We start from the raw sequence: 19807 nt of genomic DNA on the forward strand, positions 1-19807 counted from the left end.
CCTACTTTAACATGTAAGAAAAATTTTTTACAAAGTATAAAATCGTTTGTCGCACACTGCTCACAACCTAGGTGTGGCTCATACAAGTGCACACATGCTTTCTACTCCTTTTTCAATATGTATTCTTGTATTATTCAAAATTCTCCTTTATTTTCAGCAGTCAAATGTGAAGGAAAAAGAAACCAAATTGTATCATATTTCGTAGAGACAAGGAATTTACACAAAAGTTCTATATTATTTTGTTTAAAAAATACCATACCATACTCACACTTTCTATAAAAAGATATCTCATTTCCCTTTAGAGTTAGGTATAATAGTGTACCCAAATAACACGAGTTTGGATTCAACTAAAAAAAAAATTATTCGGAATACTAACATTACGCTCTTGTGGGAAGAGGTTATCGTTAAATGTTAGTCACAGTCTAAAACAATTGCTGCTGCTCGTATGTAAGATTTTGAAGTGAAATATCTTTCCTAAAATGTGTGGATGTACATGTTTGTTCATAAGTTACTCTTATGAACCCTCCCCTCCTTAAACTTTTGATGCTGCACTGTAATCCACAAAAAATTCCTAGTGTGCACGCCAGCATACATTGCCAATAGTTGATTCTATTCTATTGCAGGTTCGCTCAAGCGATCTGAACAGTGCAAAATGCAGGGTTGCACTGGGACTGAAGTTTCAAAGTCTTCGTGCAACCATGCATTTTGCGATGTGAAAACGTTCACACATATATTCTGCAATTTAACTCCTCTCAACTTGTAAAAACACCATTATAAAAAAAAAATTTTTTAAACTGCAAGCATGTTGAAATGCTCAAAATTACATTTACGCATTCAAACTTCATTTAACATGTAGAATTTTATTAATACAGTGCAACATGTTGACATACATGAAGCATGTACATAGTCTTCAGCTCACTAACTGCAAATGTCAGTGGACCCAAAACAAGTAAATGTTGTATATATAAAAAAACGACTAGAGGTAAATTAAGGCCATGTAAAAGGGTTCAATGCTCAAATACAAATCAATAATTTACTGGAACCAGATGTATAAATACAGCAAGGAATTTTAATGGGCAAACAAGCACACCTCCAAGGACACTGAAAGCCTATGCAGAGGCATGCGTGTAAGAAATTAGCATGCCGTTAACATGTACTAACATTTATACACAAACGAAATTTGTGAACGCGCTGGAATTCAAGAAACAAAGCTCAAGATCAGCTAAATAATTTGTCAAGTTTCAATTGATAAATATATTGGGGTGGTGGGATGGGTATTAAAACAGGTAGATGTTGCACTGGGTTAAGAGTCTGTTAGCCTTCACAAAACATAGGTTCATCGAGTTTCAGTACTGTAGAAGCCTAATACTGTATATTGCTCTACAGTTTGATTTTTTTCACATCTTCAGGACACAAGAGAATGGTTGCACAGCGTGGCTCTCAAGACCCCTAAAGACTGCACTAAATTTTCATCCCCTTCTTCCAGCACCAAGTTGTTGGAGCAATAAAACTAAACCTTCACTTATTTGGCCTAAGAGGTCTGGCACTGAACGCCACCTCTTGGGTGGGTGTGGTCATCATCATCATCATGATAGGCTTCCCCATTGTAATGTGAACGCCTCTGCTGGGATGGATCAAATTCCATAAGCTCAACTTGCTCCATCTCTTCAGACTCTTCAATGACTTTTCTTGATGGCAGGAGCTTTTCTAACAAAGGAAGTTTATCTGGTGAAATGAAACCACTAGAAGGAAAGTTGACCTGCAGGAAGAAAAATAATAAAATAAAAAACATCTCATGGACTTCATCTCTAGATCTACGGTTAAGGTCATGATACAAACATGCAAAAGGTGTTTTTGTACTTCACTTTAGAAGGTTCCCATATACCAATTCAATTTTGTCACTTTTCACCAGGCCAAGAAATGGGGTGAAAGTGCCCAAATCAGATGTGCGATATCCAATCCTATGTGCATCGGAGTCGGAGGTCAGACCTGCTTCATGTCTGACCTCCAACCCACCTCTTGGCAGCAGGGAATGAGGTCGCATGCGATACATCCTGCCCTCCAGGAAGGTCCTGGCCAGCTCAAGTAGACTCAGCTGGCCATACACTGCTGCAATTTCTCACAGTAGTCTATGGCCACCTTAAGTCATTTCTACTTATGGCATGAACATTAAATTCTGCACTGGAAATGCTGGCTCCTGCACCTCCCTCAATCTCAATTGCTGCCAGCTAATCTGTCCTTTGTTAGTATAAAACACATTGGGTTGAGATGGGTGAGGGGTTGGGTAGATTTAAGGGTGGTCCTCACCCTTAGAGATGATAAAGCAATGTGAATAACGCACTTTACAAGGTGGAGTTGGTCTTGTGCGTATGCTGAAGTTTGAAAGAATGAGAAGATGCTGAATAAAAATGTAGGGGTGTTTATTTAAACATTAATACTGTATTCTCAATGTCAGCTCGGATCCCGTTACTTAACTGGATCCATCTCAACAAGAGTGTCAGCTCAGAGACTTCCGGCTACGTTCTCCCCAATGCAGCAGGTAGGGCAGGTCTTATGGTGCCTTGACCTGGTAACATGTGTCTATCAAACGCATTTTGGCTCTTATGCCTTTTTCCTTTAAACCCTCCCACCCTGCACCATAATCAGCACCCATACCACCCAGTACAGATGTGCAATACCAACGATTTATTGAAAGTGTGTGGCTCAGTGGGATGACGCCACAGCACACATTTAAGGGTATACGCTCAAAAAGTGGACGGCTCAAAAGGTCGACATGGGGTTTTTCACTGGTTTTTGAGCCAACAGGCAATATTTCATGCCCTACCATCCACTAGGGCGATGTGGGAGAATAAAAGTGCCCAAAGCATGGCGAGCCATGAGAGGGGACAGAATAAAACTGTTCTAACCCTCCTGTTTGAGACAGAGATCCAGTGAAGTAACTGGATCTGAATGGACATTGACAATACAGTAATAATGTGCGAAATTAAACATGTCCAGCCACCAGAACAAAAATAAAGTATGTTTCTCACAAACCCTGGGAGACACTGGATTAATGTACAAAAAAATATTTCTACCCCCTCAGGTCAAAAAAGGTGGGCTTGGAAGTATCAAACTTTATATTTTTAGAGGATGCACTGAAGACTAACTGGCCACTGAGCAACTACCCTGCAGAGGCTTAATCCCCTCATGAAGCCCCAGTCTTCTGGGTTAGTAACTGCTGATTAACAAAGTCCATATAGAAAAGGTGACAGCTGCAGAACAGATTCTAAGGGACTGTCAAAAAGAGCAGTAGTTCTTACCATTGTGGTAAAGTCTTGTCATGTCACCCACTAGCCAACCATACGTGTTCAACAGTAATGGGTGTAGATAATGCCTGCTAAGATGGTTTGTCCCTAGTGGTTTAAACCTTTCTAAGAATTAAACATTGTACTCTGCATTTGCTGATCAGTATAAATGCAAATTATATTGTCAATTTCAACTTACTTGGAATTCAACAATAAGGCGTCCCTTCTCATATGGCCGGCGATAGATGGGCATACCTTCATTTAAAACACATTTAATATCTCCGTGTTTAACAATTTGACCTACAAGTAAAAATGTACACATTTAGGCATAATCATGAAATGACAGCATTTCTAATACACTACATAGACCGCTATGGAGAACAGAATACCAACAGAAGTCATTTAAAGATATTCTAACTAGACTAGTTTCCGATCCTGCTAAATTAACACAAATTAGCAGGATCGGAAACTCCATTCGGTGTTTAAACTGTACTACTTCATCCCAACGGCTTTGGTCAGGGAATTACACATTTTCTGCATGGACTGGTTGGAGGATTCCTTTCAGTAGGAAAGGTTGCACCCAATGGCATTTAAACACTGGCAACAGCACCTGATCTCACCCCTTTGCATGCTGGTTTCAGCCAAAATTCACTGAAAATTGCTCAGTACCCTATGGGGCAGCAAACACTTTTCTGCAAATTTTGCTGTTGTAAAGTGCACCTGTGAATTCATTGTGACCAATAGGATCGACCCTAATGTTTGATGCCTGGGAAAACTGTTCATTTTTTCCAAGTCAAACACTACATCTGCCAATGCTTTCTTTTGTAACTGCTAATTGGGTTCAAAACTACAGACTGAGCGTCTCAGCCAGCGCCGGGGCTTGCCAGAATGTCCCTGCTGGTGCGCACCGGCAGAGAGGGGCTCCATCTGACTGGGACGTGTGAGTGTCACACACGCGTACCAGTTTATGGGCTGAGTTAGGGGGGTGCGGGGACCTTTAGACAGCGACGGGGAGCTCCATCGGAAGGATACGCACAAGCGTCCCCTTCTGGCGGCTGGCGATCCGACTGCCAGACACCCGCTAAACTAGAGCGGATCCATCTGTACACTGGTAGGTTAATTGGCTTCCAAAAAAAGAAAAAATAATTAACCCTAGAATGAATGCGCATGTACATGTGGTAGGGAATATAGATTATAATCTCCACTGGGGCAGGGGCTGATGTGACTGTTCAAATATTCTCTGTAAAGTGCTGCGGAATGTGTGCGCTATATAAGAAACATATGAAAAAAGGATAATTAGCACTTTTATTTATTAATAGGATGAGGCTTATACCAGGTCCTTATTTTATATTTAACAATTTACCACCCCTTTTTGTTTCTACTGTGTAATGCTTGTACTCTCAGAACACGTTATTACAGTGCAACACCTTACATGGTACAGTTTCCATGTTTCGGTTTGCTTTCAAAACATTTAAATACAGTGGTACTCAGATCTGAGGACAACAGGTAATGTTTTACAGGTACACTAGCAGGTGTTCAGATTTATTCATTGCTCAGAGAAGAGTTCTGCAGGTGGGTCTAATTTTCCCTTGTGATTCTATGAGGAGACCTGAAAAACCATGAGCTGTTTGGAGGTCTGAGGGCAGAGTGATAATTTATCATAATTTGCAATAAAAGAATTGTGAAAATATTGCCAAGTGAATAAAATTAGAATATGATCTACTTACCAGGGTGAGATGTAATAATTATAGTCCTGGAGTCCAAAGTCACTATAGGTTTCTGAAACCCACACAAAGCCTCCACGAGCTCTATTTCCATATGCATCAGAAGGTCCTCACCCCTCCTTTAACACAAAAATATACATATATGTAAGTGCTTTGCTTCCCATTAGAGTCCTAGTAAATATTAACAGAACAATTAAGCTGGTCCTATACCTTGTAAATACAGCATGGTCCTTTTGGTCCAACACAATGATAATGTCCCCTGGTTCAAGCCCTGGTTCCTGGTCTCCTTCACCGGTGAAAGTGATTTTCTGACCATCCTTCATTCCTATTGCAAAGTATTAAAATTGTTAATACAAGGCTATTGGAGAAAATGTTACAGAACGACAGCACTCTGAAAGCCATTTATAGAATGCCACAGCCGAGAAAGGAAAAACTCCACTGAAGGATTAGACCGAAGAACTCAGGTCAGACATGACACCGTTCCACATTGAATTTGAATTAATCTTGCTTTGGCCTATTATTGCCATTTCATCAATGGGGCAAAGACGACATGGATGGAAAGCCCATATTTGCATATATTGTTTGCTCTCCTACCATGGTTTTATTAAGGTGCCACCTCAAGTCGTATCCCTGTAGATTTAGGACAAACCCTCTGCACAACAGTAATTCTTGTATATGGAGCATTTCATCTAAAAAGCCTATAAAACCAGATAACACCAGCGGCTGCAAGGTGTTTTAAATAAATATAATGATTAAAACAAACCTTTGTCAATATGAACTTCAAGAATCTTCTTCTCTCTGATGATCTTTCTGCCAGTGCAACTCTTACACCGGTCCTTTGGATTAATCCTCTCCCCTTGTCCTTGGCACTCTGGACAAACAGACTGAATCTGCTGGACCATTCCTGGTCCTATTTGATGAATTCTAATCTGCATACCAGAACCTCTGCAGTTTGGGCAGCATTCCACAGCTCCCTTTCTACCGCCACGGCCTGAAATTGAAGAAAATAAAAATTCCATAATGCACAACTAAGGAATTCAGCTACACAACTTATTTCTGGGTATAGATTGTGTCACTGCAGGCATTGTATTCTTTGGGACCTCCTTTAGCAGCACATTCAAACTTTCCTGTATCTATTAAGGTTTGTTCTTTAAATATCTAGTTTGTTTGAATTGGTTCTTCTATAAACTGGTTGACTTGACATATCACATATGCAACATTTTAAACAGAAATCGTTACATTGGGATTCAAAATGAGGGTAATGAGGGGAATTATCTGAAGAGAAGTTATAGATAACTTTCAAATCTGGTGGTTTTGAAAGAGCATTGTACCCCATCTCCTAACCTTGACTATTAACAGCCGATGCGTGCTACAATGCCAGAACAGTTTGTATGTCTACAACAGAGAAATGATGCAGTGTCAGATTGCTTTAAACAGTAATGATGGGTACACATGGTTCAATCCGAGCAGCCATCACTGTACAGATTCCATATTGACTGCAGCCGGGACTCAGGTGGGTGCCGGAAGCGAACAGGAGGGTGGGATGCTGCATAAAGCAGCATGTAAAGGCCAGATTGAAGCAGAAATAGACTTGCCAGGTAAGTATTTTTGCTTTCGATCCTGGTGTCACATCAGGATCCAACCTGCATCGAAGGCAGTCAACACCCTTCGATTTCCAATATTTTCCCATCTGATTTCTCTTCTACAGGTTGAGTATCCCTTATCCGAAATGCTCGGGAACACGACATCTTGGATAAGGGATTTTTCTGTTTTTTGGAATTTTTTTACATACTTACCTGGTCCCCCGGCATCCTTCAGGATCATCTTTAGCAGGCCCAGGGGTGCATTGCAAGAGTTTGCAGGCACGCCAGTGAAGTCAGCGGCGCACTTGTGCAATGCACCTGTGGGACCAGAGATGCTGCTGAAGAGGATCCTGAAGCACGCTGGTTTTTGGAATATTTCGGTTTTTGTATATATGGATACGGGATGCTCAACCTGTATAAGAAATCAAATAGGAATAGTGGGAATCTCACAAGTTCTACCCACCATAAGTGAAAGTAAAATCTAGGTGCACTCAAATAGGCTGTGAACGTGAGTCTTATGCTGCACAATATCTCAGCCAGCTTTCAACCAAAACAATCCAATGAAACACTGCCCAGTGGCCAATCATCTTGCAGGAACAACCAAACATTCAGAATTCACAGAACTAACTCTGGCAACATCAAGTCAACCCCTCTCTCCCAGTAGTTCTGGCAAGTTGGAAATTCTGCTTACAGGCTCCCATACCACATCCAGAAAAACCAGGTACCAGAGCAGTGATGACCGGAAAACATGGAGTTTTATTCCCCCCTTCTGCTTGCAGGGAGGTTATGTGGGAATTTAAGAGACTAGAAATAGCTATACAACCAGCAATTCAAATACTTCCAGATTAATTGAATATGCCACTTTGTAATCTTTAAATATTTGTACACTTTACTCTTGGCATATTCTAGGCTTGACAACTACTTCAGGGACAAGTCATAAGGGAGACTTATTTTATCTGTCAATGCAGTGAATAATGGTAAGTCAACATCCTCTAGGCAGATGAACATCACATTTTCTGAGGATCCACAAGTATTTTACCATCCAAAGCAAGAACCAAACCTGACAGCAGTTTAAGTATTCTGCTTATGCTATTCCCCACAGGGTTAGGATTACACCACACACTTAAGATTGTTTATCCCTTAAAAACACTGGTTGACATCTGGATAGTGACTGTACTCCTGATTTTCAAACCTTGTCTAGCAACAGCAGTAACTTTCTAGCTGCATACAATTCACTACGGTCCATTAATTAGGTCGGTATAGCAAGACTCCGGTCGCTGGCTCATCTCCTCAACTACATACCTTCACATTTGTCACAGATTGTATTTTTCTGTAATGCCAATTTTCTTGTTGCTCCATTATAAAGGTCTTCCAGCGATACAGACAGCTGATGTACTACATTTTTACCTACAAGCAATAGTAGAAGTGTAAGCACAACAATTTAGTAAATTAAATAGAATTGTAGTCTATGTTGCTGAGCTTTACCTCTTCGTTCCCGCTGCATCCTTCCTCCTCCACCAAAGAACATATCAAATATGTCCATTGGTGATCCAAAACCGCTACATCCTGTACCTCCCTCTTTTATGGCCTGTTCACCCCCCTTGTCGTATAAGTCGCGCTTCTTGGCATCAGAGAGTACTTCATAAGCCTGGGAAATCTGTTTGAACTGTAATAAAAATATACATCTTTGAGAAATGTATAATTCTTCACAGAAAAGTCTACAAATAGAGGAAGTATTTAAACTGTGTGTATATATTTATATACATATATATTGCACCGTTTACACTTACAGTAGCAGTTTTATATTAGATTACAATATTTCACAGTAAGCAGCAGTTTACACAAAGGATTGACAGTCTAAAAGGTGCCCCACACTAAAACAATTTTTTTGGGCCGACCTTACCACAAATAGTTAACAAAGTATTGCGATCCAATGCGCTCTCCCAAGGATCTTTAGCTGCATCTACTGATCATCCCTGCAGCCTGGAAAATCAGAAGATGCAGCTAAAGATCTGTGGGACTCAGCTTCTTGGGCGCTCTGGTATTTGGACACATTCAGATGGTTGGGGAATATGGGCATGTTTGGGCACACAGGCACTTTAATAGTTGAGTATTTGGGAGCTGGAACACTGTCTCATTTGGGTATTTGGGAGTAGGGGCATTACGGCAGGCCCAGGTATTAAAAAGATCTGGCACGTCCAGTATTTGGGGCACTGATATTTTGGTGTAGGGTGCATGCGTATATGAGCGGTTGGCAATTTGGCAGTTCAAGCTCTCAGGCGGTCGAGTGCTCAGGCTACCAGAAGGTGTTCAAACTTTTTCTAAAATCTTTGTCAAAAACTTACTTTTTGCATGACATATTTTGTCCAGGACTTTATTGGGCATTCAAGGGAAATCTTAAGATTAATCTTAAATTGGCCATACATCAGGACGACCAGCATCAGTTCAGTCATCCAACGGTTCCCAGCAGCGACAATAGATCTTGTGTATGTAATACACAAGATCTATCCTAAGGTCTGCAACTCCCAAAATACTGGTCTTTAGCAGCATCTTCAGATCTTAGGGGGGGTACACACCAGAACGATTAGGGCTCAATTCCGACCGATTGGATGCAGATTGTATGTAGATTGGGCATGTTTAGGTCCAATTCCGATCTTAATCCGATGTGCGTCCCCGCTGTCGTTTGGTCGTCTTACAGATCCTACCTGCTGCAGGTAGGATCAGTAAAAGATCCATTCAACTGGATACAGACTCAGATCGGATTAGAATCAGATTGGATGCAGATCGTTAGCAGATTGTGTGCTCCAACAGATCGTGCGACCATCACACAATCTGCTAACGATCTACTAACAATCAGGATCGTTCTGGTGTATACCAGGCCTTACATGCAGCATAAAAGATCTGGGGATCCACCTCAGGACTAGAAGGCCCGCGCATCATACTGAAACCCCGCACGATTTGCACTCAAAACACAATTCATCACACGACCCGTCGAAATAGTGCGTTCGGGCCTGAAATCGTTCTGATGTATGGCCAGCTTTTAAGATCACAGCTCGTTCTAGTGTGGGCACTTTATTACAACACATGTACAGTTCTCATACAGGTGGTTTATGGGATAGACAAAGATGACCCCAAGACAATTCGGTACTCTTTACCTAGAAGGGCGCCCGTCGCGGGCATCGCGGGTACATTTAGGTCTGGCCGCGACCGACGCGATGCCCGCGATTTCCCATTGAAACCCATGTTAAACATGGAAATCGTGTCGGTCGCGTCGCGGCCGGCCATAAATGTACCCGCGATGCCCGCGACGCGATGCTCCCGATTTACCATAGGAATCAATGTTAAAAGGCGCGATGGACCCGATTTTACTGTTAAATGGCTCAATGGACCCGATTTGGCCATAGAAATCAATGTTAAATGGGCCACAGAGCCCATTAACCCTTAAATGTCCCCCCCAATTTTTAACGCCACCCCACGATCCACGCGAACCCGAAGCGTGGCGAGCGCAGCGAGCCCGCGAGGGGCGGCGGTACGCATCCTCCGACCTTTTCATGCCCTACTATCCACTAGGGCGTGGAGTGAGAATATAATAGTGTGGCGAGCGCAGCGAGCCACCAAGCCCGAAGCGTGGCGAGCGCAGCGAGCCCCGCGAGGGGACGCGGATACCTTCACAGTTATACGCGTCCCCTCGCGGGCTTCACAGGTGTCCGTGGCGACGCCGACACCTGTGAAGCCCGCGAGGGGACGCGTCTACCTGTGAAGGTATCCGCGTCCCCTCGCGGGGCTCGCTGCGCTCGCCACGCTTCGGGCTCGGTGGCTCGCTGCGCTCGCCACACTATTCTATTCTCACTCCACGCCCTAGTGGATAGTGGGGGTATGAAAAGGTCGGAGGACGCGTACCGCCGCCCCTCGCGGGCTCGCTGCGCTCGCCACGCTTCGGGTTTGCGTGGATCGTGGGGTGGCGTTAAAAATTGGGGGGGACATTTAAGGGTTAATTGTGCTTATTTGGGCTCTGTGGCCCATTTAACATTGATTCCTAGGGCCAAATCGGGTCCATTGAGGCATTTAACAGTAAAATCGCGGTCAATCAGCCTTTTTAACATTGTTCCCTATGGGAAAATCGCGGGCATCGCGGCCATCCCGATTTACCCGCGATGACCGCGATTTTTACCCCCGACGCCCGCGATTTCAATCGCTGGCGCCCTTCTAGGTAAAGAGTACCGACAATTCATTATTCAAACAATGTGCCAACTTTTCCCACATGTAAGCAACATACAAACAGGCAGAAAAACCATACAACAAAAACGTACCTTTTCTCCTTCATTAGGATTCTTATCTGGGTGGTACTTCAAAGCAAGCTTTCTGTAGGCTTTTTTCAGTTCTTCCTGGGTGGCATTTGGTTTCACTCCCAAAGTGTCATAGTATCCAGTTTCTACCACCATTTTTCAAAATGTGATCAAATTTTACTGTGAAAAAAAAAAACAAAAACAAACGTATTCACCAGATTGTAAACCAATGAAACCTAAAATAAACTGATAGCAGCCACTTATGAGCATGTCCTAATGATTATATTTTTTTAGAAAGTTAAACATCAGAAGTAGCGTGGATGATATTGAACGATATCAGTGACTCAAAATAACTCCTAGGATTCCTCCTTCTGTACCAGTTATACTCTGCTAGAACTGTAGCTGCAAGTGCAGAGGGAAAAAAGGAACCTGTCCTCGGTTGGAACACTCAATATTGAGCTCGAAACAGCCTCTGGGAGCAATGTCAGCACTAGCACTGTCAAGTCTGGAGCGTCACAGATTGGGTTACCATGGCCAGGAAGTAAAGTCTCAGATCACTATGTGCAGTGCCAAAGTGCAAGCACAGTGCTGGTGCAATGGTAATACAATGAACAATTTTTGGTCTGACGGTGGCAGGTCTAGATTTAGCAGCACTTCCTGCCACCTGTATTTAGAGAAGAAAGAATGTACTAGGCTGTTTTACATGGTTTGTTGTGACCTCACTTGAGGGAAGGGAAGCCTTCATGCTACAGCATACAGTGACATTCTAGAGCAGCAGTTTGGAAAGTACTGTCACGTTTCAGCATGACCATGTACAAAGGGAGCTCTAGCAAAACATGGTGTGCAGTGTTTGGCATGGAAAAGCTTGACTGGAGTCCCCTTGTGATCGCTTTAAAGTAAGATTTGAAAAAAAAAAAATGGGGATTTAATTTCATGCCCCCATAATTAAAACTCATGTTTGTCAAGGGTTAAAGCCAAATGACCTTCTGTTTTTCCTACCTGTGAAACAATCGGTCAATGACCTATTTTCATAGAAGGGCCATTTGTAATGTATGAAATCCTACCAGGGGCCAGACCAACATTATCCTCTTTAAAAGTATCTCCCCTCTGGCTGCCAATCAATAACTGCATCCGGAGCCCGACTGCAGCGCTGCTGGACGCCTATCGCGTACCTGCCCGAGTCACTCACCACCTCACATGTAAGACACCCAGTCCCTTCCTGATCTCTGATACAGACCATTGGGGAGGGTGTGCAGGCCTCACAAACTGGCTACGGGGGACGTTTACGGCCCGCAGGCTTTCCACCCCTTACCTATGTGAACAATTACATACTCCTGTATTTCCTCCAAGTACAATATCTGTCTGGGAACTTGACAAGTTAGCATTACCACTGAAAGAATTATATGGTTGAATATTGCCCATCTCCACTTCTTTTCCATTACATTTATCGTTCAAGCTACTCATTAGCTGCCCAGTATGACATTAATTCATTCTAGTCTAATGATGTCTAGTATTCTAAGTTCTGCAGAATCATAGTGATCTGGCAATGAGGTGTCAAGGTTTTGGGAGTTAAAAAGGCATGACTGGGAAAAATGTAATGGTGGCCCTAGAGTTAAGGTGGCCATACCTCTACAGATTGATTGTCAGATTGGGCTGGTTGGAACAAAAGCCTGCTAATATCTGAATGACAGTTTGGCAGTTTTCCAGCATTTCAAATCAAATGGTCAACTGTCATTTGCTCTCATCAATTACCAGGATTTTGTTCCAACCAGCCCAATCTGACTATCAATCTGTAGATGTACGGCCAGCTTTACATTACTAATTAAACTCTCGCAAGCAGTACACTGACAATCCACCAACACTTCAAAACATTTTTTAACATTTTAAAAACTCCTCATACGACAGAGTGCACAACACCCAGCTCTCAAGTCATCAGATAGACACTATGGGCCATTGGTAGGCAACTCCAGTCCTCGAGAGCTACCAACAGTTCACATTTGAGGCCTAAACATCTAGCCACTATGGGCCATTGGTAGGCAACTCCAGTCCTCGAGAGCTACCAACAGTTCACATTTGAGGCCTAAACATCTAGCCTGAATCAGGGAAATCCACCATCTTTGTGACATCAAGGAACAGGTTTGATTTCCATGACTCACCAATCAGGAAGCAATGGATTTTTACTAATCAAATTTCCCCTGTCCCACAACTGGTCCTCTGATAATTGATACGCGCTAAAAGGATTCAATTATACTTACGATAATTCCGTTTCTTCTGAGCTTCTCCATGGCAGCCATTACTCTGGGTATTCCCTCTCTATCTCCAGGTTTAGACAGGTATATTTTGAAAACTCCTCCCACCTTGGGTATATGTCTGCCTCCTCCCCTTCCTCTCCAGTCTTTTGAGTGTCTCTAGTATGTATATATCTAAACAGGGAGGGAAATTTATAGGCTGCCATGGAGAAGCTCAGAAGAAACGGAATTATCGTAAGTATAATTGAATCCTTTCTTCCTCGCTCTCCATGGCAGCCATTACTCTGGGATGTACCAAAGCATAAAATATGGGGGGGTTAGTAATAAACAGACATAGTCAAGATGATGCTTAAGTATATATGTATTGAATTATAGCATTACAGCATGCTCTAGCACCACCTTCCCAAACTGGGCAGGAGATACGTTAACATTATAATGTTTAACAAAAGTATGTAGAGAATTCCACGTGGCTGCTGCACAGATATCCTTTGCTGAGAGTCTCGCCTTGTTGGCCCAAGATGTAGATATGGCCCTGGTAGAGTGTGCCCTCAGCTCCTTGGGAACCTCCAAACCTCCGTCCTTATAGGTGAACGCTATGGTCTCTGTTATCCATCGCGCTATAGTCACTCTGGAGGCTGCTCCGCCCTTTCTTGCGCCTGAGTGTAGGACGAATAGCTGTTTGGTTTTCCTATTTTCTTCTGATCTCTTCAGATATAAGGTAATAAGCTCTAGGCATATCGAGCGTGTGCAGTCTTTTCTCCTCCTCAGTCCTTGGTTCTGGACAAAAGGCTGGTAGAATGATTTCTTGATTGAGGGTAGTGCTGGACACCACTTTAGGAAGGAATTTAGAATTCGTTCTGAGTACGACCCTATCGTGCAGGATATTTAGGTACGGTTGCTCCGCCCAGAGGGCTTGTAGCTCACCCACCCTACGTGCGGACGTGATTGCTGTAAGGAAGACCACTTTCCACGTAACGAACTTCATGTGTACTTCCTCCAGTGGTTCGAAGGGTGCCTTCATGAGGGCATTAAGGACAAAGTTCAAGTCCCACGGAGCTACTGGCTCTCTGATTCTAGGACGCTCTCTCTTGATCGCCTGATAGAATTTCTTTATGAGTGGGTCATCAGACAATCTGCTGTCCAGCATGACCGACAAAGCTGAGATCTGCACCCTCAGAGTTGACGCCGCCAAGCCCTTGGAGAATCCTTCGTATAGGAATTGAAGTACGCAGGGGATCCCAGTCCTTATACTTTCCGGGTATGACTTTGACCATTCCGTGAACTTACTCCACACCCTATAGTAAATTCTGGATGAGACCTCTTTCCTTGCCTTGAGCAGGAACTGTGCCACCTGGTGGGACAATCCCTTCCGCACTAGGATCAACCGTTCAGCATCCATGCCGACAGACTCAGGGTCCTGATGTCTGGGTGTACCACTGGTCCCTGCTGGAGAAGATTCGGTATGAGGGGTAGACTCCAAGGCCGTTTGGCTGCCATCCTTAGCACTGTGGGGAACCAGCTTCTCCTTGGCCAGAATGGGAGTATGATGATAACTGCCGCCCTCTCTTCCCTGATCTTCCTTAGAATTCTTGCAATCATGGGGAAAGGGGGGGGAACACGTACCCGAGCTTGAACCTCCATTCTTGCGCAAATACGTCTACTCCTTCTGTCCCCGTCACCTCTTCTCTTGACATGAACCTCTTCACCTTTCTGTTGTGCCTTGCTGCCATGAGGTCGATTTGTGGGTAACCGAACCTCCTTGTGACTTCCAGGAACACTCCCTGGTTTAGCTCCCATTCGCCTGGCACCACCTGTTTTCTGCTTAAGAAATCCGCAAGGCCGTTCTCCTTCCCTGGGACATGGAGCGCGGATATGGAGCATAAGTTTCTTTCTGCCCACGGCATAATGTTGGATACTTCTTCCCAGAGCTTTACACTCCTGGTCCCTCCTTGTCGGTTCACATATGCTACCACCGTCATGTTGTCCGACCTGATCTTGACATGAGTGTTTCTGATGTGCTCCTGGAAGAATCTCAGCGCCCTCACTACAGCTCTCATCTCCCTCTGGTTTGAGGACATTGCTCTTTCTTCTTGGGACCACAAGCCTTGGCACCTTGCGTCTTGACAGTGGGCCCCCCATCCTGTCGCACTTACGTCCGTGGTTATGACCTGGTACATGGGCTGACTTAATGATGTATTTCTCAGTTTTAGTTGAGGATCCAGCCACCAGTCCAGTGACCGCCTGCTTTCCTGGCTTAGTACTACTTCGTACTCTAGCTCCACTTCTCTTCTCGTGAGGGGTCTTATTTCTCTCTGCAGGATCCTCATATGCCATCTCGTATCACCCCTATGGTGGATGACATCATCCCTAGCAATCGGAGGACCTGCCTTAACGTTGTCTTCTTCTGTGACTGAACTTGTAAAGCCAGATCTAGGATTCTTCCGCATCTTTCTTCTGACAAGTATACCGCGTGCTCTACTGTATCTATATTGACCCCTAGGAATTGAATCCTTTGAAGAGGTTCCAGTTGACTTTTCCCTTTGTTTATCAGCCACCCGTGACTCCGAAGTGTAGTGATTGTAGTCTGGACTGCTTGTCTCACTTCCTCTTCTGTCTTGCCGCAAATAAGTAAATCGTCCAGGTAGGACCAAATTGCAACCCCCTGCATTCTTATGAATGCTATCAGACTTGTTAGTATCTTCGTAAATACTCTTGGGGAGGCTGATAAACCGAATGGGAGACACCTGAACTGGAGGTGTTGTTTTAAGACCATCAGTCTGAGGAACTTTCGGTCCTTTACAGCTATCGGGACGTGGAAGTACGCATCCTTCAGATCTATCGAACACATGAAATCTGCGCGGTTTATTCCTAGGAGAATTACTTGTAAGGTATCCATATGGAACTTTTTTGCTTGCATGTTTAGGTTCAGATCCCTTAGGTCTAGTATCGCACGGTACTTCCCTGATGACTTCTTTACTAGAAAAAGCTTGGAGTAGAAGCCTCTCCCTCTTTCTCCCACTGGAACTCTTTCTATAGCTCTTGATTCCAGCATTTCTTGTATTATCAGTTTTAAGGCTTCTGATTCCTCTGTCGTCGTAGGCGCTCTTGATTTTACAAATCTTCTTCCTAACGGAATTTTTAGAAACTCCAGGCTGTAACCCTGGGTAAGGATTGACAGAACCCATCTGTCCTGTGTTGATCTCCTCCATCTGTCCACGAATCTGGTCAGCCTCCCTCCTACCGCGACCGATTCTCCTAGGCAGTAATTGTCAGAATCTACGATAGCCCCTTCTCGCTGATTGGCGAAAGGACTGCCTTGTACTGCCGGAGTTAAACCTTCCATATTGCCTCCCCGGTCTGTAGCTCTTAGCTTCCCGGAAGTGCTGTTTTGGAGATTGGCCTCGAAACTTCTGTCTCCTGTCCTGTGGTAGTTTGGCGGATTTGCCGCCTGACATCCTTTGAATAATGGAGTCTAATTTACTCCCGAACAGTAGGTTACCCTCATATGGCAGTGCTATAAGCCGGTTCTTCGAGTTAGCGTCTGCGGCCCAGCTTCGCAGCCATATGGCCCTCCTGGCTGCTATCCCTGCTGCCATGGATTTGGCTGAGTACTCCACCACATCAAGAGATGCTTCGCAAAGGAAGTCTATAGCCTTCATCATGATATTAAGGTTCTTTATCAGATACTGCCTTGATATCTTCTCATCTATGTCTGTCGCCATGTTAGTGCCCCATACTCTGAGCGCTCTTGATGTCGAAGCCATGGCGACCCCTGCTTTTAGGGAGACCGTAGAAGTGTTGTGCAACTTCTTTAGGCCCATCTCCACCTTCTTATCCATGCTGTCTCTCAGATTAGCCCCGTCTTCTAACAGTATCGTGGTTTTAGAGACCACCTCGGATACCGCTGCATCCACCTTGGGTAACTTGCAGTACTTCTCTAGGAGCTCATCCTTGAAGGGAAACATTCTTTCCACTCTCTTGTAATTACTGAACTTCTTGTCAATGTTTTGCCATTGTTCTAGCATCAGGTCTTTAAGAACCTTGTGCACAGGAAAACTTCTGCTTTTAGAGGCTCTATCCTCAAATAATGAGTCAGGTGCCTCTTCTTCCTTCTCCTTATAATCCATAGCCTTGTAAATGTATTTTAATAGGCTGTCTACCAGATCTAAATTGAATGACCTCTCTTTTTCAGGTATTTCACCTGACTCTGGTTCTGACGTGTCTGTGTCATCCACATTCAGTATGGGCTGATCTGAATCCGCATCACCCTCCAGGCTAGCTTGGGCCCTGGACCTCTTAGTTCCCTGAATCTCCTTAAGGTCTTCCTTAGTGACCAGTGAGCTCTTCATCCACAACAATATCTGAGTTAGATCCACCGCCTGTGGGGCTGTAGTTTGCCTGCACGCCTTGCACAGATTAACGCCTTTCTCCGGGGTAAACTCTGTATCGCATGACATGCAATTGCTCATGATATTTTTAGTCTTTGCCTTCTTTTTTGCAGGGGCTTTAGACACACTATGGAATTTTAAGTAGAGAAGAAAGCCTATCACTAACTGCTCTATCGATATGCTATTGCAGCGCACCTCAATGAGGTCTTACCTCTCCATGGCAGTATCAGGTATAGTGGGAGAAGGATCAGCTTCCGGGTCCATACTGTAGGTATCGCTGCTCTGGTGAGTACAGCGTTCAAGCCCCAGTGGCTTTTAAACCCGGCGCTCGCCATCTGCGGCTGCGCATTGCGTCCTTCCGGACGCCGTTCAATCACTTCCGCCCTTTGCTGAGTGAAGCCAGCCCTTCTTCCGGCCGCTCGCTGTTGCCCCTTCAGTGGAGGGACCCCGCGTCATTTCCGTCTTGCGTGCACGCGACCAGCTCTGCCCGGCAGCCGGCTTCCTGGAGACGCTCGCGTCTCAGACCTAAAGGAAGACGCCGGCGCCCGCCATGCCGCCGGTCACCCTGCAGGTAACCGCAGGACGCTCATCTCGGTCCGGCCACGCAGGGACGTCTGCCCCGTGTCTCAGACCTACGGGGGGATGACGGAGTCCACGCATCGCCGCCCTGTGCCTCCGGTCATCTTACAGGTAACTCAGAGCAGGACGCTGCCTGGTGAGCCCCTTCTTCTCCCTGGGTAGAAAGCACCCATTTCAGCCCGGCCACGCAGGGACGTCCGGCTGCATATACTGAGGTACGCTTGAGCTAAAAAATAACAAACCTTATCCTACCTAGTCTAACTTAGAGACAGGAAAAAAGACTGGAGAGGAAGGGGAGGAGGCAGACATATACCCAAGGTGGGAGGAGTTTTCAAAATATACCTGTCTAAACCTGGAGATAGAGAGGGAATACCCAGAGTAATGGCTGCCATGGAGAGCGAGGAAGAAAAGCTAATCAGATCAGCAGAACGGTAATAGGCCCACATTAGGCAGATTAAGAGAACCCTGTATCTTCTTTGGTTAAGGGGCCAATGACATGTAGGACATCTCTGGCAGGTGATGGGTTATGTACAGGTATATCAGTAAGCTGGGTAGCGTGTTCCATAGTGCTGTGTCCCACGAGACTGATAGCCAGTGCTACCACAATAAGTGAGCTGTGTCTGCACTCACATAGCAGAGGGGGATAAGTAAGGGGCACGGTCAGCTTACTACGCACAGCCCCATATCTGGCCGACTGATCTACAATGTCTAAATCCACAATCAAGTTGTCAACCACCAATGGTCAAACAATGTCTAGTTAGAGCCTAAAAATGGCCAGCAGCATCTAGATCGACATTTAACAGAAGATCAATGCAAGCAAAAAGGCAAACACTTTTTTTAAATTAAACTTGTTCATACTTTACCGTGTTATAGGACAGAGGGAGAATAAAACAGTGTGCCAAGCGCAGCAAGGCCCCATGCCCAAAGCATGGCAATGCACAGTGAGCCATGCACAGTGAGCCATGCAAGGGGGTGCACTTATATGGTGTCCAGGTCAACCAATGGCAACAGACACCAAACAAAAACTAGTGTCAACCTTTTCACTGTGAACCACATTCCTGTCAATCTTTTGCTTGAATCAATCTTCTGTTACTGTCAATCAAAATGCTGCCAATCATTTTTAGGCATCTAACGAGACACGGTCAACTATAGGTGATCCACCCTGTGATTGTCGATACAGACATCACCGATCTCTTCCCATCCCTAAAATTGAAAAGCTGTCACCCATAACAGTACATCCAAATACACAAATGTAAGAATAAGATAGTGTAAAAAACCCCACCCGAGTGTAGGGGCCTGAGACTCTGGGGAGGTGATGTAATGTCGGTTACCACATGGCCACCCATGGGAGACCAGGAACGCCAGAAAGGTAGTAGGGGTAGCCTCGGCCTACACCACATTATACTACACACCACAAAGCGCGACAGCAGGAAGGCCAGAAACAAAAAGCTGGCGGGTGGCCCCTGGCTGCCGGGGACAAGAACCCGAGCACGGCGATATACAAGGACGTCATCGTTACAGCTGTCACCTGCTAATGGCGGCCGCACTCACCCGCGCTGCGATGTACCCGGCGCTCTCCCGCTGCAGTGCTGCCTCTCCCTCCACAGAACAGCTTCTGGAAAGATCGAATATGCGAGCCGCATCCGGGACCTTATGTAAAGTGAGGGGCGGGGTGACGCGTGACGTCACGGCTCCGGAACCGGCACTTGGGCTT

General features: G+C 44.8%; 1 protein-coding gene across 2 annotated transcripts; it reads right to left on the reverse strand.

The window, feature by feature from the left end:
- Positions 1-1049: 1049 nt before the first annotated feature.
- On the reverse strand, positions 1050-19802 carry DNAJA1 (DnaJ heat shock protein family (Hsp40) member A1). Of its 2 annotated transcripts, none has more exons than XM_083174913.1 (9): positions 19645-19802; positions 10902-11057; positions 8077-8257; positions 7894-7998; positions 5772-5999; positions 5219-5333; positions 5012-5127; positions 3484-3584; positions 1050-1759 (listed from the first exon to the last, which is right to left on the reverse strand). In XM_083174913.1, the coding sequence occupies exons 2-9, from the start codon at positions 11031-11033 to the stop codon at positions 1532-1534; spliced, it is 1206 nt and encodes a 401-aa protein (XP_083031039.1). In that variant the 5' UTR covers positions 11034-11057; positions 19645-19802; the 3' UTR covers positions 1050-1531. The 2 variants fall into 2 exon arrangements, with proteins under 2 accessions (XP_083031039.1, XP_083031041.1); XM_083174915.1 differs by having other exon boundaries at positions 19622-19796.
- Positions 19803-19807: the final 5 nt, after the last annotated feature.

This window comes from Crinia signifera, chromosome 1, assembly GCF_055691185.1.
Source record: "Crinia signifera chromosome 1, ASM5569118v1, whole genome shotgun sequence".
NCBI lineage: Eukaryota > Metazoa > Chordata > Amphibia > Anura > Myobatrachidae > Crinia > Crinia signifera.

What these genes read in the sequence shown, in the direction of transcription:
- DNAJA1 (XM_083174913.1), bottom strand. Translation starts at nt 11,033, where the DNA reads ATGGTGGTAGAAACTGGATACTATGACACTTTGGGAGTGAAACCAAAT. An exon ending in ATCCTAATGAAGGAGAAAAG is followed by an intron (nt 8,258 to 10,901) that starts GTACGTTTTTGT and finishes TTTTTATTACAG; the next exon opens with TTCAAACAGATTTCCCAGGC. An exon ending in AATCTGTGACAAATGTGAAG is followed by an intron (nt 6,000 to 7,893) that starts GTATGTAGTTGA and finishes CTTCAATTTCAG; the next exon opens with GCCGTGGCGGTAGAAAGGGA.